The 21277-nt window shown below is 45.4% G+C and overlaps 1 protein-coding gene across 5 annotated transcripts in view; it reads left to right on the top strand.

The window, feature by feature from the left end:
* Positions 1–19726, top strand: part of Tmem150c (transmembrane protein 150C) — a 77668-nt gene extending 57942 nt beyond the window's left edge. For 4 of the 5 annotated variants that reach the window (XM_029545473.1, XM_029545470.1, XM_029545472.1 and 1 more), the window contains exons 2-8: positions 3968–4057; positions 6559–6612; positions 6704–6736; positions 6842–6909; positions 12929–13056; positions 15413–15590; positions 17499–19726. In XM_029545473.1, coding sequence (XP_029401333.1) covers positions 3978–4057; positions 6559–6612; positions 6704–6736; positions 6842–6909; positions 12929–13056; positions 15413–15590; positions 17499–17707 — 750 coding nt within the window. In that variant the 5' untranslated portion in view covers positions 3968–3977 and the 3' untranslated portion in view covers positions 17708–19726. The remainder of the gene's footprint in view (positions 1–3967; positions 4058–6558; positions 6613–6703; positions 6737–6841; positions 6910–12928; positions 13057–15412; positions 15591–17498) is intronic. The other variant, XM_029545474.1, reaches the window with a different exon arrangement.
* Positions 19727–21277: the final 1551 nt, after the last annotated feature.

Here is a 21277-nt window from a genome sequence, read left to right as displayed (position 1 = left end):
AAACGCAGACACTATTGCATACACCAGCAAGATTTTGCTGAAAGGGCCCTGATATAGCTGTCTCTTGTGAGGCTGTGCCAGTGCCTGGCAAACACAGAAGTGGAGGCTCACAGTCAGCTATCAGATGGAACACAGGGCCCCCAGTAGAGGAGCTAGAGAAAGTACCCAAGGAGCTGAAGGGGTCTGCAACCTTATAGGTGGAGCAACAATATGAACTAACCAGCACCCCCAGAGCTCATGTCTCTAGCTGCTTATATAGCAGAAGATGGTCTAGTCGGTCATCATTGGGAAGAGAGGCCCCTTAGTCTTGCAAACTTTATATACCCCAGTACAGGGGAACACCAGGGCCAAGAAGGGGGAGTGGGCGGGGAGGGGAGTGGGAGTGGGGAGGGTATAGGGGACTTTGGGGATAGCATTTAAAATGTAAATGAAGTAAATACCTAATAAAAATTGGAAAAAAAAAAAAAGACACGTGGAAGATGAGAGCCAGGTAGCTAAGCAAACTTTGTTTAGAAGCATTTAAGCTATGCCTAAGCATTAAATATTATACACTAACTAAAAGCACCAGACTGGTGTAACTGACTTCTCGCTATTTAATAAACGTACCAGGAAGCTATCCTAATGTGGAAAGAGAGATTAAAACAGACACTTTGCCCCTTGTCCTCCGAAGTCAACTATGTCCCAGAGACAATGAGACATCTCCCGAAATGACCTCTATGCCTGGTGATTCTTTTGTTTGGAGAGGCCATGGCAACCTCACCAGGTGGAGTCTACCCAGTGTCCATTCTACAAAGAAGGAGATCACCACAGGGCAGCACTTGTCTCCATGCCTCCAAGGGAGCCATTGCCATGCAGGACTCTTGACTAATCCTCACACTAAGGAAGGCACTGGTAACAGAAAAGTCCAAGGAGCCAGGGGCTCCTCCTGAGAACTCCTGAGGGCTAGGCCTTCAGCTAGCCATAATGAAAGAAGAAAATGATTGATTTTGGCCTCCTGCATGATCTTAAACACACAGCAAGAAAGCATCACCAAAAGTAAGATTGTTGATAATAATAGATTGATAATGATAGATTGATAATAATAGGTTGATGATGATAGACAAAGAATAGACCAGCCCATGCCTGTGGGCTACTGACAAGTGAGGTAACAACAGCCTCCCTGGCTATAATCCAGTAAAGGGCTCTCATCTTTTCTTAAAAATGAGCACACTGCTACTTTTATATTCCTGACAATTTGTTTGTTTGTTTGTTTCATTTGCTCTACAACATCAGACTAAGGTAATGTCGGCATCCGCATCCCAGTGGTAAAAGCTCTTCCTAGTGAACAGTTAAATCTATGATGGTCTTAGCACTGATGCTGTCAACCCCTAAACCTTGTGTTCTCAGCTACTGCCTTAGCTTTATCTACTAAACTCTTTACAGTTGGTTCACCTTCAGATGGTCCTGGGATGACCTAGAGCTATCTCTTCTCCTTGATCACCCTCCAGAAAGTCAATTAAGAGCCAGGTCGTGAGCCCTTTCCACACCCCCAGTGTCATCTAGAACCACCCAGATTGATTCTATGTCCATCTTCTAGATGATTCCAGGTCTTAACATTTGCTGGGAGAATGTGAGGTAGCTACATAATCATTGGAAGGTTTGGGAGCCATCAGGGATGCCATCCTTCATGACATTTCCTCCCTCCAAAATTGACACAAGGTAGCTAAATAACAGGCTCGGGGGTCACTGAAGACGGACCTGTCCTTCAGAACATCCTTGTCCTTCAGTGCCAGACACTGCTCCAAGGACCCTCTAGTGAGGATGTCAACATCATCCAGCAGGAAATAGCCACATGGACCATGGCTGCACCTTCTCCACCCATCTCTAGAAGTCGAAGTCAGGAGTGTTAGCCATGGCCGACTGTGAAACTTTTCACTGTGAAAAGTTCCCATATTTTGGTTCAATAGTTGCAGTTTCCATAAACCGCAGTAATTAGCATTCCAGAACAAAAGCCTGGATTCCTGCCCCATCCCACCCCTGAAGACCCTTGATATTGACTGTCTGTAAGAGATGGGTTTTGGTCACCTGGACTTTTGTTTTTTGCGATGGGGTTTCTCTGTGTAGCCCTGGCTGTTCTAGAAATCACTCTGTAGTCCAGGCTGACCTCAAACTCCCAGAGATCCACCTGTCTCTGACTCCTGAATGCGGAGACTACCTGCATACGCCACCACTACCTGGCTCAATTCTTTTACTTACCTATCCACCAGCCTGTTTTTCACCCTAGCAACAGCCAATCCTAAGTCAAAAAGGAAGCGTTCACCCTCCCTCCCCACACCCTGCTTCGGCCCTGTAACCACCCGGTTTGTAAGGGATGGAGGCTCTGGTTCATACACACACCTCCCTTTCTAGGTTCCCTGAAGTAAAGACCTGCACTGTGAGAAAACTGCTAATTAAGGCTGAAGTCCACCATGACAGATGGCCTCTGGGCTTGGTGCATTATGGGAGACTCTTCACTAGCGGGACGTCTCCTTCTCTGACCCTGTCTGGGGAGTTCTAAGCCCTCACACATGCCTGTACCTGAGGAATATCACATAACCTTAGTGTGGTTACAGGATCAATTTCCTTTCTCCTGATAAAACCTGTTTGGCTAGCACTTGAGATTTGTGAAGTGCTTCCCCGTGCTAATGAGGCATTTCGATGCCTTAATCCCTCAGCCAATGACCTTTGCCCACCTTGGATGTTCCTACCCTCAGTCCCCCAAAACTTTATAAGCCCGAATCACCTTAAGTAAAGTTGATCTGCCTCCTTAGAGCTGGTCCTGGTGTGGTTATTTACCGTATGCACTCCGGCCTTCCAAATGCCTTCACACACACACATACACACACACACACACACACACACACACACCCTACCCCACTAGTTGTCTCTGCTCCCACTGACCTTGTGGACCTTACCAACTGATGATCCATAATTGTGGGGAGACCCACACTGCACTGTCTTAAAAAAAAAAAAAATCGGTATTCCTGTGACAGCTAGTGTTTTATTGTCATGTTGACACAATGTGGTCTCTCCTGTGGTGGGAGTTATCAGTGGGGAATTATCTGGATCATGCTGGCCTGTGAGCGTGCCTGTGAGAATTTCTTAGTTGAGTCGGTTGAGGAGGGAAGACCCACCTTGAATGTGACCGGCACCATTTTATAAATTGGGCCCTGGACGGAATGAAAGGGAGAGCAAGCTAGTGTGAGCACTGTGTGTGAATTAACTCACTGCTCTCTGCTCACGACTGTAACGTGGAATGGTCAGTTCTCTCCGGCTCTTTCTGCCGTGACTTCGCCATAATGATGGGCAGTAACCTGGGACTGTGAGCTTTTCTCCCTTAAGTTGCTCGTATCGGGATATCTTATCACAACAGCAGGAAACGAAGCTAAGACATTCCCCAAAACCCAGGGTCTGTGATTTTGCCAATATGCTTATTGGAGCTAATAGAAAGCATTGTTTACAAAGTATTTATTCATCTTGGGAATCTACTAGAACTGCTCAGTAACAGCCACAAGGAAAGTTCAGATTTGCCAAACATCTGTCATTCCCCCCCCCCCCCCGAATTGCTGGTTTATTTAGTAGCCATTTGTTTCTCACTCTTCCATAGACTTAAGCACATGTAAGATTCATCAGGCCATTAATGTTAGTTCTAAAAGTACTCTGGTCTATACTGTTGGTACCACCTCTTCTATGTTCCATACTACAAAGTTCTTTATCCCTTCTGAAATGAATCACTGAGTATGTAAAGCTATACATTTTTATGAGAAACCTCCCAGTGGTCACAGATAAGATCTGGAATCTCTAAGCTAGTAACAAGTAATAGTAACAGAGTTGAATCGTGATTTTGTAAAATGCATGGGGTGTTCTTTCTTCCCGATTGGGCTCTCCATCTTGAAAGAGTTAGGTGGATTTTCGCTTACATTATTGATCCCTGTTCATTTGATTTCAGTTGCACAGGCATGGACGGGAAGAAATGCAGCGTGTGGATGTTTCTACCTCTTGTGTTTACTTTGTTTACTTCAGCTGGCTTGTGGATAGTGTGAGTATACGTCAGTTAATGATTTACGGGTTCAAGTGTAGGGGCTGGAGAGATGGCTCAGCGGTTAAGAGCACTGCCTGCTCTTCCAGCGGTCCTGAGTTCAAATCCCAGCAACCACATGGTGGCTCACAACCATCTAGAATGAGATCTAATGCCCTCTTCTGGTGTGTCTGAAGAGAGTGGCATTGTACTCACATACAAAAAATAAATAAACCTTAAGCCTTCTGCTCTGGGAAGGAGCGGGGCCAGAGCAAAAAGAAAAATAAATAAATAAATAAATAAGTGTAATACAGAGAAAAATCAAAGTTTTGGTATTATGGCATATTTATAGAAGTGTACTTATAAGTAACTTTATATATAGCAAATGATGTTTTTTTAAAAGTAAATAAATATTTATACATATATACATACATACTAATTCAACCTTACTAAAGTCTCCATTTTTTGGCATCCTTTATTATCAATAACAAAATTAAATAATAAATTATGCAGAAATAGGTAATGAAGAAGACTGGTTTTCTCTCCTTGTCCATCTCTCTTTCCCGTAACCCCCTTCAAGACAGGGCTTGCCGTGTAGACTAGGCTGGCCTTGAACCTGCAACAGTCTTGCTGGGTGCTGAGATTACAGGCATGTACCACCACACACAGCCATCTGAACTTGTTGTGAAGCTTTTTCTTTACCAGAGTCTTACTCTAAAGGCTGGTATGGAGCCTGTCCTGGGATGACTGGGTTGTACCACCATAATGAATCTTGAAAACTGATTATATGAGTTAATATTTGCAAGGTTTTCCTCATTTGACACAGATGTGCTGTGGACTCCATTTGCAATCTAGTTATGACAAGATATTATGTATTTATGAAATAGTTATCACTGTGCCAGAAGACCTGGCTTACCACAGAAAAGGTTCCCTTAGTTGATGATTCAGTCAACATTTGTCTCAAGAAAACTCATGAAGAATGATGTCACTGGCCTGGGGCTGTGTGGCCAATGGGAGAGCACTTCCCTAGCACATAAAAGACCACGGGGTCTGTCTTAGCTTCTGTTCTATTGCCGTGATAAAACCCCATGGCTGAGACAACTTAAAAGAAAGCATGTGGTTTGGGGCTTCCAGTTCCAGAGAGTTCATGATTGCAGAGCAAAGACACGGTGGCTGGAAAAGCTGAGAGCTCACATCTTGATCTGCAGGTGGAAAGCAGAGAGAGCCATCTGGAAATGATGTGAGTCTTTGAACCGTAAAGCCCACCCCACAGCAATACCATCCTCAACAAGACCACACTCCCTAATCCTTCCCAAACAGTTCCACCAACTGGGGACCAGGTATTCATTCTCATTCAAACCACCACAGCCTTGGTTACAAAGAGTGGTAAAACAAAACCCACCAAACAAACAAACAGAAAAGAAAGACTCGAGACCATATATTCCTGAGAAATTCTATTAAAGCTATAAGGTTTACCCCCACCACCAAGTTTTCAGATTATAAGTAGCACTGCTAGTTTGGAATCTCTTCAAAATTAACTCTTGTAAGGAGTTGTTGTTTGTTTGTTTGTTTTTTAAATCATGTATATGTCTCTGTGTGGTATGTGCATGTGAGTGTAGATGCCTATGAAGGCTGGAGGCATCAGATGCCCCTGGAGCTGGAGTCACAGGAACTGTGAGCTACCTGGCACCAGTGCTGAGAACTGAACTCAGGTCCTCTGGAAGAACAACGCATGCTCTTAACTGTTGAGCCTTCTCTCCAGGTCCTGATAATCAGTGAACCATTAACCCTGGCATTTAGCTTTAAAGAACTAGTGATCTATGGGTAAACAATTGCAATTGGCCTGGTTGTGATGGTGTACACCTGTAATCCCAGCACTTGGAAGGCCGAAAGAGGGGAATTGTAGGTTTTAGGCCAGCGTGAGCTTCAGAACAAATTCCAGGTCAGCCAGTGCCATAGTGAGGTCCTGAACCAAAAGAAAAATAAACGTAGTCAAATATATTTTTCTATTTTCTTGTTGGTTGGTTGATTGGTTGGTTTTTGGAGAGAGTCTCATATAGCCCAGGCTGGTGTTGCACTCCCAGTATAGCCCAGGCTGGTGTTGCACTCCCAGTGTAGCTGAAGATGGTCTTGAATTCCTGCTCCTACTGCCTCCATATCCTAAATATTGGAAATACAGTTGGATGTGTGCAGACATCCTACCTAAAGAGTATTTCCTTGCCAGGCGGTGGTGGTGCGCACCTTTAATCCCAGCACTTGGGAGGCAGAGGCAGGCAAATTTCTGAGTTCATGGCCAGCCTGGTCTACAAAGTGAGTTCCAGGACAGCCAGGGCTACACAGAGAAACCCTGTCTCGAAAAACCAAAAAAAAAAAAAAAAAAAAAAGTGTTTTCTTAGTTAGAAAATAATAGATATGAGATGATATAGATAAATTAGACTTTTAACCCAATTAAATCGACAAACAATTCTCAGGTTTTGTTTGTTTTAAATTTGTTTTATAAATTAGTCATTCTCTCTTGCTAGGTACTTTATAGCCGTGGAAGATGACAAAATTTTGCCATTAAATTCAGCTGCAAGGTAAAGATTTCCTCTAGAGAATTCATTCGCTCTTCCCCCAGAGTTACCGGCGACATTGTCTTAATCTGTGCCTCTGTGCTTTGTCATCTAGGAAATCGGGTGCGAAGCACGCTCCATACATCAGGTAACTCTGATTCTGCCTGGCCCGTCGAGTTTAAGGAAAGTGCATATCAGACCCACCAAGTTACAGACGTGGGCAGCCGGACCCTAAGGCTTTCCCCTCTTCCAGTTTTGCAGGTGACGACCCTCCTGCAAGCTGTGTGTTCAGTCAAGTAATGAACATGGCCGCCTTCCTAGGTAAGAAAGAGGAGCAGGGACAGAGAGCTTCCTGTGCTCGGATTATCTCTGCTTTAAATCTTCCTAAATCCATATCGAAACAATGGGGGAACCTGGCTGAAATTTAGTGTCACAACACGTCAGTATGCTGAAGGCAGCTTTTGTTTTAAGAACCCTTTCCCCCTCCTAAATCCTTTTGCATTCTCCTCCCTCCAGCCCTCCTCCCTCCTCCCTTTATTGTGCTCATCTCTTCCTTCGTACTCCGAACTTTATGTCTTTTGCTGCGCGAGATAACATATTTCACGTGTCATAAATCTTGCTGAGAATGTAATAGGGTGGCACATGGTTTCTTTGAAGAGGATGCCTTATTTGTTCCTTCCTTGGCAAAGACGGGAACGTACGTACATAGGTTCTGTGATGAGTATCTCCCTTAACATTGACCCTAGCATGACATCCCCCTGTGTGCCCACATACATATACATATCAAGCTGCCCTGTGAAAACGTAGGTTTCAGAAAAAAGTACCGGGACTGGAGAGATGGCTCAGCGGTTAAGAGCACTGACTGTTCTGCCAAAGTCCAGAGTTCAAATCCCAGCAACCACATGGTGGCTCACAACCATCCGTAATGAGATCTGAAGCCTCTTCTGGTGCATCTGAAGACAGCTACAGTGTACTTACATATAATAATAAATAAATCTTTAAAAGAAAGAAAAGAAAAAAGAAAAATTACCATTTCTCTGGGGCCCAAGACCCTCCTTTAACACCCTGTCCCTAAGGATCTACAAGTATTTACACAACCCTGCCAGTCCTCTGGGGACAGTGGGCAGCAGCCATGTTCTTCGTCCTGCTCTTCTAAAAACACACACACACATGTGCCTTTAAACCTGAGGGGCAGATGTAGCTAGATAGATATCTGAATTCAAGGGCAGCCTGGTCTACATAGTAAGTTCCTGGCCACGCCTGGGCTACATAGAGAGCCCCTGTCTATAAATAAACAAGTAAATAAATAAATAAATAAGCCCAGAAAACCCATTAATTTATGGCCTACATGGCTACTAACAAACGCTCGCAGTCAACAGAGCACAAAGCCCCACCGGTGAACCTGAATTGCAGGGCTGAGGCCTCCCGCAGACCCTCTGCGATCACCGGATCACAGTGCGTGGGCGGGCCTACAGGCTGAGCCAGAGCCCTGAGCATCTCTCGGGGGCTCAGCACAGACATTGGCAGCCGAGATTTCTGCTCCAGACCCATGGCTGAGTGCTTTCCCATCTCTGCCTCATTTCCTCACAGTACTCAGGAGCCTTCTCTCGCGCAAAGGCTGCCACAGCTGTCCTCCACGGGGCTTCAAGGAAACCAGCGAGCATGCCCGGAAGCTCCACACTATTTCCTTGGTATACTCTGCACGAATTGATAGGTCCCAGTAGCCTTTGGGATAGGCTCTAAAAACTGCCAGTTTGCAACAACTTATGTGTCCCATGGTCACAAAGCTTGCGATTAACAAATTATAAAAGCATTGGCAGAAGCAAGCCGTGCAAGGGACACCCTATTCCAGGTGCACCGTCCCTTCATTCTCCCGCAGAACAATTAAGCTTTTACCAGCTTTTGCTGGAAGGTGTCAGAGCGGCCGGTGTTCAGCCGTTATTACCGATCATCATCATGCCTGATGCCAGCTGGTGGACGCAAAACTGATTGAGATTAGTGTTCGGTGAGAACAACGCCACAGTCACTTATTTATCAACTGAGAGTGGAGAAGAATCTTTTTTTTCCTTTAAAGATTATTGTTGTGTATGGTAGCTGCTTTCTTCTCCCCCAGGCTGGTCCCCAGTAGACCTCAGGCTATCACTTTAAGCTCTCCAGCTGCCTTTAAAAATAGCTTTCACTGCTTATAAAGTCGCTGCTTTTGACAGCCGTATAGGCAGTAATTTATAATCTGAAAGAGAGTCCATGTGGCACTTATTAAAATTAGTTAGCGGGGATCTTTTATCTTTTTGACAGACTAATCAAAGATTAAATGCTCGGTTATTCTCGCCCCAGAATTATGCCTTCTCTGTCTTGAGTGTAAGCTTTCCTCTCGACTGGGGGCAAGGACCCAAGACAAATGTGTTAAAAAGAGCATTACCCTGCCCTGGGGAGGATGTGAGGGTAACGCAAATAGCTAAGTGATCTCAGTCACCTGACAGCAGCCGCCTCCCCTTCAGCCAGAGCATCCCGCTGCCGCTTTCCCGCAGCCATAAATAGGAATCGCTGATGGATAAACAGTAAAATTAACAAAACAGAAGTCAGCCGTGTGCCAGCTGAGGATTGTGACAGGGAAATGTTATTCTGAGTTCCCCGACTGGAAAACTCCAATCAGTCCTTAGCCATTTCATTTTTCAACGTCAGCTATGTTTCTAATTGTGGTCTTTTATAGAGAGGAAAATTAGAGAGGGGACTCCCATATAACAACAACAACAATGTAGGCCCCAAAATAGCAGGGGGGGGTAGGTTTAAAAGTTCTCTTTCAGGCCGGTCGTGGTGGCGCTCGCCTTTAATCCCAGCACTCGAGAGGCAGAGGCAGGCGGATTTCTGAGTTCGAGGCCAGCCTGGTCTACAAAGTGAGTTCCAGGACAGCCAAGGCTATACAGAGAAACTCTGTCTCGAAANAGCACTCGAGAGGCAGAGGCAGGCGGATTTCTGAGTTCGAGGCCAGCCTGGTCTACAAAGTGAGTTCCAGGACAGCCAAGGCTACACAGAGAAACTCTGTCTAAAAAAAAAAAAAAAAAAAAGTTCTCTTTCCAAAACTGCTAATACAAATATAAATTTCTTTAATTACATCTTGTTTGGGGGGTGGGGGAGGTAGTTTACACACGTCACATGTATGTGAAGGTCAGATGACAACTTTCAGAGGTTAGCACTCTCCTACCATGTAAGACCTGGGGACTGAACTCAGGTTGTCTGGCTTAGTGGCAAGCATCTTCACAAGCCATCTCACTGGCCCCCCAAATCAATAATTTTTAATGAAACTTAAAAGTAGATTTATTAACCCTATTAGGGGATAGAGGGATAGCTCAGCTGTTAAGAGCACTGGCTGCTCTTCTTGAAGACAGGGGTTCAAGTCCCAGTATCCACACAGTGGCTCGCAACCATCCAGTCCCAAGGGCACCTGACACCCCCTCTTCTGAGCCCTGCAGGTACTGCATATGTATGGTGCACATGCATGCAGGGAAAACACATGAAATAATTATTTTCTAAGTTGTAAGTGGGATATGAGGATGCCTTTGAGGTTCCCAGAAACTACTTTTGAAAACTTATAACTTGGTCACTGTGTGGTTGAAAATTGGCTCTTCTAACAGATAGTTTGACTAAAGATAGATTAAGTTCATAAATTCTTATAAAGCCAAATCCTCATTAGTTCTGTCTTTCTAAAATCCCAACTAGAATCTATCTCGAAGGGAGACCTTGTCTCTTCTGAGCTGGTTGGTATAGAGTTGGGGGATGAAAAGGGCAAAGGATGGTGTTTGGAATGTGACTGTCAAACCTGGGTCAAATCATCACATGCAGACGGAGGTTTCTGCTCATGATAAAGCGACTTCTCACCCACATTCCAAACAGGAAGCCGCTGCTTCCAGGAGGTGAACCTGTCCATGACTCTAGACAAGACATGCATAGTGTCTAAAGTGACCCACGTCCCCCGTGCTGGGCAGTGGGAGACACTGTCAGGTGGGTAAGCGTGAGAAGCCATACTGGATCTGTGTTTAGGGTGCATATCAAAGTTCTAGCACAATCCGTCCACAATGTTAAATGCCCGGCCGAGAGTTCCCAGGAAAAGACTTTTCACTAGTCGTCTTCAGAAGAGATCAACTGTGCCATGTTTGTGTTTTGTTCTTCTGCCGTGACATCACACAGTGTTAATTAGCAAGTGTTCCTTCCCATGGGGTGCTGTGCTAAGCCCTTCCATTCTGATCTAAGGATGCTTCACCAGTCCTGCCTTATTAACCCTCTCCTACCTTCTTCCTGTTCCCATAGTAACAATGAATATAGTGTCATGCTTTGTAACTAATAGACTTCTAGTATAACCCTCCTTGTAACTAACAGGCTTCTGGTATACCTCCAGGGATATTGGTTGTGAAACAGTTGTCAACTTGGTTATTCTCTGATCAATCATAGGCCTTAGCTGGAACATAGGAATCAAGTTTTATTCCCATTGCTGGTCAGAGGTACTCAGAGTTACAAACGAGCTTTGGACCACACTGCTCAACACAGTGAAACCTAGCAACTGGGGAAATACATGTGGATGGATGGCTTCTCTCTGTTCCCGGCTGGAGAGACGAGGGTCTGGAGTCAAGGGCAAACCCTTAGTAAATAATTTCCAGTTAAATTGCTATATAAGTAGGGTAATTTTGTCTTTTCTGATGAAATATATTATCGAAATAGTTATAGGAAGTTGATACTACATTCCCTTATATATGGATATGTTAAAGTTAATTGCCAATTATCTTTCTTCATTTATAGATTAACTTAAACACACACACAGAGAGAGAGAGAGAGAGAGAGAGAGAGAGAGAGAGAGAGAGAGCTATTTCTGCATAAGCAGTAATAAAAGGTGATCTTTTAGGTTAGTGACTTGAGTTCACACTGTCCTCAAGGCCTCTATGAGAAGTGGGCTGTGCTGATATGCCAGGGCTGTTTGACATCCAAAGCCTGCCTTTTATGAAGAGAAATGGAGGAAGATTAAGTAAATAGAAGGGAGGTCGGGGTCAGGAGAGGGACTGGGAGGAGAAGGGGGAACTGTGGTTGAGATGTAAAAGATAGATCGATAGATAGATAGATAGATAGATAGATAGATAGATAGATAGATAGATAGATAGAGATAGATAGATAGATAGATGAGGTAGTGGGTGGATGGATAGATATTTAGATAGATGGATGATAGACAGATAGATAACAGACAGATAGAAGTGGGGTTTGAAATCTAACCCCCATTCTACCTTTATATTCTCAATTCAATTTTTAAAAGTGTCCTTTTAAAAACAAGTGATTAATAGCATTTGAAGGAATTACTTTTCAGTGAATGTGCTTTGTCCGGATGTGACAACCTTGTCATCTTTCCCGTGTCTTCTGACCTTTCTGTTCTAATACTGCTATAAGCCTGCTATAAGCCAAAGGTGGCTGAGCAGTGGATCCCACATGTCCTTTGTCCCTGTCTTCTTGGTTTGTGCCATGACTCTGCAGTCATCTTCCAGCCCAGTCTGGGCTTCGCTGATCTTGGTTTTGAAAGCTCAGAGAACAGCCCTGTTAGCGATGCTGTCATCCCTGCATCAATGGAGGGGGAAAGTATACGGTGCTGCTTCAGGTCCCCTCTGATTCCACAAAAGTTCAGAATAATAAGGCATCTGGAGAATCTAAGCATTGAATGAAAAGGTCCTTTGAGAAACTGTCTGTCTGTCAAGAACTAGAGGCAACTCAGGACTCCTGAGAGTGGACAAAACAGTCAATGCCTGGGGAAGAGCTCACCAACTGGTTATCCAGTCAGTCAGTCCTGAAAACATATTGGCAATCAGCGTTACACAGACTGAGCAGGTTGTATTCATGTATTTAGGGATATGTATATATACATGTACATATGCATACATATATGTGTCTAATAACAATTAATGAGAAAAAGAAGCCATGAATGAGTTTGTAAGATAGCAAGTAGGTATATTTTGGGAAGGTTTGGAGGGAGGAAAGGGAAGGAGAAAATGACATTCTATAGTCTCAAAAATAAAGAAATAATAAAGAAAGTTTGTCTGTGGTGAGATTTAAGACATGTCCTGAGAGCCAGCCATGGTGGCTCATGTCAGTAATTAATCCCAGCATTCAGAAAGCTAAAGAAGGAGAATCCTGGGTTTGAGCCTGGACTACAGACTGAGTTCCAGGCCAGCCTGGACTACATAGCAAGACCCTGTCTCCAAAAATAAGTTTCTAAAGCATCTTACGTTTTTGCTATGGTTTTAGACTTCTGCCTTTGCCTTGGCCTGTAATTTACATATTTTGATTTTACGGTTTGTTTCCCCCATAGCCCTCGTGGTAGCTGTTCTGCGCTTCATCCAGCTGAAACCAAAAGTTTTAAACCCATGGCTGAATATCAGCGGTCTGGCGGCTCTGTGTCTGGCTTCCTTTGGAATGACCTTACTTGGTAATTTCCAGGTACTTCCTCTGGCATTTCTGCCTCCCTCTCGTGCTGGTAAGATTATTCATGTCTAGATTGTTGCAGGCTGAGGTATAGTCACCGTATGTGTGGCCCGTGTTATTCTGCATGAGCTCCAGACACAAGTAGACACTTGGGTTCTGCATCCTCCCTGTCCCCAGGGTCTGACACGTGAGTGCTCACTGCAGGCACAGGTGCCACCATGGCTGGGAAGTAGCTCACAATGGCCGGGTTTCTCCTACAAGGATTCCTTTAGAGGGCGGCCCACGCTTGTCTTCATTGCAAACTGTATCCCAGCGTGCTTTCCTAGGTAATTCAACACTGGCCAGCGTCTATGATGAACGCGTGCATCTCACAGTAGCACGTTGACATGAAAGTCAGGACGGAAAGCTATGAATTTCTCCAGAATCCCTGATTCATACAAAGATGTGTTAACCCTGACTCACCCTCCCAGAACTCAGAAGCCCTTTCTGTGCACACACCTGGAAGAGCAATTTCCTCTTGTCCCGAATGGTTTCTTTCTTTTTTTTCTGTAGTTGGCTAATTTCCCTGCCTCCCTTTGTTCCCCATTCCCTGCACTGTGAACAAACAAGATATATATCTGATCTCCTCCCTGGCCTGTTGAGTGAACTCCAGATGACAGAGGCACTCAAGACCCTCGGCATTCGACGGCACACGTGTTTTTGTTCTTACCGAAACATGCTAGTGGGTTTTTCTGCAGCTCTTTCTTGCTTTCACGCCGACTCCAGCTGATTCATCAAACCAGAACCATTTCCTCCTCAAGGCTTCACCTTGGCATCCAGTCAATCTTTTTTGCACGATGCGTTGTTAACAACCCTATTCCATGTCAAGCTGGATAGCCAGGAAGCTGTACTCTTAGAGCGTATGGCTCAGGATAACAAACTGCAAGAGCATCTCTGTTGAGATGGCTGCTGAGATCTCGGTGGCGGCCTTCAGGAGGGCTGAAGATGGAGGTGTGGCTTAGTTAGTACCCACCCCAGGGCTCAGAGGTCTGATGAGTACTGAAGTCACATTCCATTCTGAAGTCCTAGCAGAATCCCAGAAATGGGTTGTCTTGGAGAAGGACAGATTTTAAAGCTATGAATGATGACACCCAATGAGAAGAGCACCCTTGCTGGATTGTCTTTGAGGAGCATTTAGGGAACTGATAATCAACCCTCTAGCGTATGGGATGAGAAATGTTTCCATCACTACCTCTTTTTACAAATTTGAGAAAGTTTGATCCATATGACTGTATTACCTAGTTTAAAAATCAGGTAAAACAGGAGTAGTAAACGAAATGGGTTACATTCAACATGAGAAATTGATTTCCTAGAAGTGAAATTTAGCTTGAGAAATCATTACTTTAAATAAGTTCTGAAAATATACCTTTTGAATTATGAGGGGAGAAAGTGGCTTCCTAGCAAACAGTGGGGTAGGGGAATCTATAACCAGCAACAATAGATCATAAGAGAAAAGTATTATTAATTTGGTGCAATACTTACAGCAACACTATCAGACAGTAAAAGAGCTAGGGGCAGTATAAAGTTTTAAAATAATATTTCACCATGGTTTAAAAGCAGATTTCACTTTCCTGTAGGTGCAGTTAAAATGCAGATAATTTTATAAGCAGTTTTTAGTGATGGGCACCTTCTGTGCAATAGCTGCGTAATGATGTGGAGAGTTTTTACATCTCTGACAGCCAGCTGTCAGACTCAGAGGAGTCTGGGTGTTTGGACTCTGCAAATCCTTGAGAATGGGTCTTCAGACACAGTTGTTCTTTAATGGCCGGTGGCTCTGGCTAACGCTCAGAGCTTACAGTTTTCTTTATGACTATAGGAAAACAAAACCCAGAGAATTCCTATTAACATTGAGTGGTCTTGTGTCACACAGGCAAGCCAGTTGTCCCAAGGGTATCACTGTGTGCCAATCAAATCCTCCCATGTCAGAACTGGTGATTCTCAGTACACACTCATCCCTGGCCCAACCCTCGTTCTCTCTCAGCTTGAAAAGCAGAATCTGGGATGTGTGCCCATAGAAACTTGACATTTTCCTTTTTTATGTAATTCTCCTGCTTTTTAATTTCCTTTCCTTAAAAGCTTTTTCTGGAAAATAAATTCAGGAAATAGATCCCTGCCTCCTGCAGGGTTTTCTAAACAAATGTTTTTTAAGTTTGGGGGAAAAGCGATTTCTTTCCCTCCCTCTCTGTGGATTTTAACCATTTGAGAATCAACACAAAGAGGCTGGAGAGACCAAGAAACCCAATCTTTCTCTGTAGCCCCACTCCTGAAGACCTTTCCCCATCTCTCCCCGTAGTTGCTCACAGTCTACGTGTCTTCCGTCTCTGTCTCCTAGCTGACAAACGACGAAGAAATCCACAACGTGGGGACATCCCTGACCTTTGGGTTTGGCACACTGACCTGCTGGATCCAGGCCGCACTGACCCTCAAAGTCAATATCAAGAACGAGGGGCGGAGAGCTGGGATCCCGCGAGTCATCTTGTCAGCCGTCATTACCCTCTGTGTAGTCCTGTGTATCCTTTGAGGGCTCGTCGTCAGGGAAAGGAGAGCACAGGGAAGCTTTATGTGGAGAAAAGCTATCAGGTCAAAATGGGTTCTCCTCAGAAGAGGGAGTCATGATTCCTAAATGGTCACACACAGCCAACACTGACACACCTCAGTCAGCAATCCCAGTGTTTGCTGAGCACTTACCCTGTCTAGGCATTGTTCTAAGTGTGTGAAATGTACTGATTCTTTCCGTCAGAGGTTGAGCTTCACAGGTAGGCTAATTTGTCCAGGATCACATAGATTATAACTACCTGATGCCATATGATCAAAGAAATCAAAGCTGCCATTTCCCCGAGTTAAGCCAGCCCTGGTGACATTCTCTACCCTCAAGTCAGAAGAAATGTGCAGACTGTCCGTGACTCTGGGGCTGACAGTTAATGGTTCTGATTGGGCTGCATCGGAACACTTGGAAGCGCTGCTGCCTAAGTTAGGGTTTCTATTGCTATGACGAAACACCATGACCAAAAAGCAAGTTGGGGAGGGAAGGGTTTATTTGGCTTGCACTTCCATATTGCTCTTCATCACTGAAGGAAGTCAGGACAGGAACTCAAACGAGGCAGGATCCTGGAGGCAGGAGCTGGTGCAGAGGCTCATGGAGAGCCTACTGGCTTGCTTTCTTGTAGAACCCAGGATTGCAAGCCCAGGGGTGGTATCACCCATGGTTGGCTGGGCACTCCCCCACTGATCACTACTTGAGACACTGCCCTACAGCTGGATCTCATGGAGGCATTTCCTCAACCGAGGTCCCTTCCTCTTATGACTCTAGCCTGTGTCAAGTTAACACAAAACCAGTGAGTCCAGCTGCTTATTGTCTGGATTTCCTGGATCCAGGCTCAGTCAAGAGAATAAAGATTGCTGAAGCAGTTCCACCTGCCCTTGCAGTCTCTGGCAGTCCCTGAAGATGTTAGGTCTGTGCATTAAAGGCAAAGCACAGGTATAAGTCCACAGATAAATCCAGGGGGCATATCTGATTTTTCTGAACAAATGTTTTTGGTTCTCAGCCTGTTTGTGTTTCACCAAAACATGCTGTGAGCTTTTGCTCTCTCCTCAGCCCCCATACTTCCATATCCATGGTCATATGTATGCACACACACTATATGTAATACACATATATATTTCTTTGATATGGGTGTATACACATTTAGGGAAAGGACTATCATCTAATATTTTATTGGCCTTTTGAGATTATTTTGGGCTTTTTTTCAGACGTTTTTAAAATTTAAGTCTATTTTTACATGTATGGCTGTTTTGCCTGCATGTGTGCATGCATGTATGTCTGTGAACCACCTTTGTACCTGGTGCCTTTGGAGGTCATAATAGGGCATCATGCTTTAGTACTGGAATTACAGATGGCTTCGAGCCACCATGTGGGTGTTAAATGAGCTCCATGGAGGCTGAAAGAATGGCGCAGTGGTTAAGAACTTGGGTTACTCTTTCAGAGGACCAGGGTTCAGTTCCCAGAATGCACGTGGTGGCGCACAACCATTCATAATTCCAGTTCCTGAGACCTAATGGCCCTCTTCTGAATATCAGACTGATCATCAATTTGTCCTTGGGGGTGTGGTAGGTGGCCAAGATTGGTGGATTGTGTGAATCCATCAATTCACGCCTCTGTGAGTGACTTCCGGCAAGCTCTGCACTTGGCCTCTGTCCTTTTCTTGACTCCCAGTGATGATAGGATCACTGTGAGTGTTACAGGAGATCATCTGTGAACACATCTAGAAGCATGCCCAGTGCGACACACAACTCAATACAGTCTAATAACACATGCAATTATCAAGCTTCAGCTAGCCCCGTGCTGCTGTTAGCTTGCCCAGTGATGTGGAGACTAATGTGGTTTTGTCCGATTACCTTCCTTGACTCCTGCGCCCCAGATTTCATCCTGATGGCCCAAGATATCCACATGTACGCAGCCAGGGTCCAGTGGGGCCTGGTCATGTGCTTCCTGGCGTACTTTGGCACCCTGGCTGTGGAGTTCCGGCACTACCGCTATGAGATTGTGTGTTCCGAGTACCAAGAGAACTTCCTGAGCTTCTCAGAAAGTCTGTCAGAAGCTTCTGAATATCAGACGGATCAGGTGTAGCCCATCAGTTTGTCCTTGGGGGTGCGGTGGGTGTGGCGACAGGGGAGGGGCCAGGAGGATACACTCACGGGACTCGACACATCACCTCACGATGCTTTTCACACACACGGACGCATACTTATGGCCACATCTGACAGAAGAGCTTTTCAGGGCAGGTTCTTTCTTTCTTGAACAAGCACAAGCCTTCATGTATGGAAATACACGCTGTCACACCGAAAACATGCACGGCGGAGCCAGAAGCTTGTGCATGACCACCTCCCCGCCCCCCTCCCTCCTAGCAGGCCTTGCGCTTCTCATCCTCTTCCCGGTTCCAACCTGGCATCTTCCTCCTGCAAAGTAAGGCTGGCCGAATATAAAGCGAAGAGTCAAGCCAGCTCCCTAAGTCGCCTTCAGGTCCGAAGGGCTTGAGGCGAGCACGAGGGGAACTTGAGTGGAAACCTAGGAGAATCTGACTGGACGCATCCCGCACTAAAGCTGGCCGTGGCCTGAGGCGTGGGCAGAGCTTTCCCATCAGGCTGACATCATCACTGTTCAGAGGTCGGCTTTGTGGATCATGCAGAGAGAGAAGCATGCTACAGAGAGTGAGCGGGAAAGAAGCCGGCCACCAGCATTTGGACTTGAATCACTCTGCCTGAGGAAGATCTCCAAACGTGAATGCACCCCGGGACGGTCTGCCGCATATGGCACGAGGTACAGCCGAGAGGGCGTGGCCTGGTTTTTCCTTCCACACTGCATCACCCACAGTTCCAGTTTTATAGCTCATGGCATGCGTTTTTCTTTTTGAAGTGCCACTCTTACGGGTCTGTGGGCAAAGGTGTGGGCCAAAGGCAAGAACCTTGTTTTGGTTTCAAGTATGAAAGGGGTATACGTGCAAGCTTAATTTATATCTGAAGAAATAATAAGAAAAAAAGATTCTCGAAGAATCGCAAAAGAAATCTACATGGGGGTGAAGGGTATGAGGGTGCCTGTGGGCTCTGAGGAAAGACAGGAGGTTAGCCCTCCCTCTTGCTGCCAGTCCAACCCAGGGGAGATTTTAACATCCATGTGTTGCTCAAATTTTATAGTTTGAGGACTAGGGACTTTAAATTAAATTTGGAAGTTTTAGAAGCAAATTAAAAAACATCACCCTCCCGCAAATCACATTGGCACAAACGGAGCTGCAATACTGCTAAGCTGTTCACAGATGAGCCCAGAGGTGCAGGAGTGCAAGGCCGTCCTAGATCCGTGTGCCAACAACAGTGCCAAGTGCACAAGCATCCCCTCCCCCAACAAAGTGCACAAGCACCCCCTCCCCCAACCAAGTGCACAAGCACCCCCTCCCCCAACCAAGTCACAAGCATCTCCTCCCCCAACCAAGTGCACTGTTTCAAAAAACTCTCCAAACTCATAGGGGCCTCAGACAGCCCGGAATGTAATGTGGAAATTACATTCTGTTTTGTAAATTCAACCCAAAGTATAGCTTCTCAAGGAAGGGTTCAAATGCTGTTACATCTAAATCTCCGCCCCCAGCACAGCGCCTAGCACATAGTAAATGCTCAACAAGTGTCCAGTGAATAGATTGCTGCTCCTTTCTGAGTTGGAGGTGAGGAGTATCAAAGAGATTCAGAGACAAACGACAGAGTGGAAGCCAGTGTGAAGACGGAGGGGGAGGACTCAGAGGGGGAGGACTACGGGGCAGGGAAGGGAACGAAACCCCCTCAGTAGTGTGAGAAGTCTCGAGTAGAGTATTCTCTTATTAAAAAGGCATCTTACTGTAAATATTCCAGGGGGATGTCTGTTAGTTTTGAAACTGCTATGGGGTTTCTCTTCTTTCCTTCTTTTCATTTTTATATTTTAAATATTTTTTATCAAAGAACAAACAGTTTTATTTTACTCTCCACACTCCAAGTTAAAGAGCTTTCGGTGACGCACTTCTCTGCTTTCTTAAGAGTGTATGTAGCAGCGCGTCGTAACAGAATCAATCAAAGACTGACATTACTCACTGGGACCTGGCCACTGAATAAAGGGGTTTTATGCTAAGTTGTGACTTCCTTGTTTCTTACACTAACAGTTCTTCGTGGGTGTGCATGTCCACGTCCACGCTTGCTGTGGATAGCCTGCAGAACATGTTCTTTATGCTCATTCTATAGTGAAGGATACAGCTCAGGATCAGTCAGATGGAAGAAGTGCACGGGTAAAGGAGAAGGCAGGCCTGGGGCTGTCTCCCTTGCCCTCAGCACCCAGGCTCTCAGCTTCCCATCCTGGAAGCTACCCACAGCTCTCTGTTCAGGAGTGGAGTTGACGGCTCTCCATCCCGGCTGCTCCCCAACCTCCCGGAAGTAGGTAGGCTGGAGGTCTAAGCACCTGGTGAGCAGACGCATCCTAAAGTTACCTCAGTAGCATGAAGTCTGGTACAAACAGAAGAATTCATTATGAATAAAACACTGCTGTTCTATCCTAGGGGGATTAGGAATTCCATGGCAGGAATGGAATTGAAAGCCAAACATCTGAGGAAATGTTTTTGTACAATAAAGTTTTAGCATGTTCTTTCACTCCTCCCCGATCTTCCCCACCCCCATGTCCAATTTCTCTCTCCATAAGAAGCTAAAATCAAAGCAAACTAAAAAGAAAACCAATTAGACAATGTCTTAGTCAGGGTTTCTGTTCCTGCACAGACATCATGACCAAGAAGCAAGTTGGGGAGGAAAGGGTTTATTCAGCTTACACTTCCACATTGCTGTTCATCACCAAGGAAGTCAGGGCAGGAACTCACACAGGGCAGGAACCTGGAGGCGGGAGCTGATGCAGAGGCCATGGAGGGATGTTCTTTACTGGCTTGCTTCCCCTGGCTTGCTCAGCTTGCTTTCTTATAGAACCCAAGACTACCTTCCCACTTGATCCCTAACTGAGAAAATGCCTTACAGCTGGATCTCATGGAGGCATTTCCCCAACTGATGCTCCTTTCTCTGTGATAACTCTAGCCTGTGTCAAGTTGACACACAAAACCAGAACACAAAGAACTCACAAAAGGACATGGGGTATTTGTGTGTATGTGTGTTAGCAAACTACTCCTGGGCATGGGATCTGCCCAGTTGTGTTGTTGATATACCCAGTGACACTCCATTTGAGGAAGCTGGTTTTGTGTTACGAATATCTACCTGGTTAGGGGTAGGAAGGGCTTTGTGTCTGCTCCCCCTTCTCAATGCTGGGATGTTGTCTGGTTGGAACCTACACAGGCCTTGTGTGCGCTGTCATGGGCTCTGAGTTCACATGTGCATCAGCTCTGTTGTGTCTAGAACCAGTCTCTCTGGAATCATCACCTCTGGCTCTGACTCTCTGCCTCCTCTTCTGCATAGAGGGGTCTTGAAAGAAGGGGTCTTTTTTTTTTTTTTTTAAGATTTATTTAACTCACTGTCTATGTCTTTAGACACACCAGAAGAGGGCATCAGATCCCCATTACAAATAATTGTGAGCCACCATGTGGTCGAGCCACCATGTGGTTGCTGGGAATTGAACTCGGGACCTCTAGAAGAGCAGTCAGTGCTCTTAACCACTAAGCCATCTCTCCACCCGAGAGAAGGGGGGGGTCTT

The sequence above is a fragment of the Mus pahari genome, chromosome 13 (assembly GCF_900095145.1).
Source record: "Mus pahari chromosome 13, PAHARI_EIJ_v1.1, whole genome shotgun sequence".
NCBI lineage: Eukaryota > Metazoa > Chordata > Mammalia > Rodentia > Muridae > Mus > Mus pahari.
Note: the sequence above shows the minus strand (reverse complement) of the source record. Positions and strands in the feature narration are given on the sequence as shown.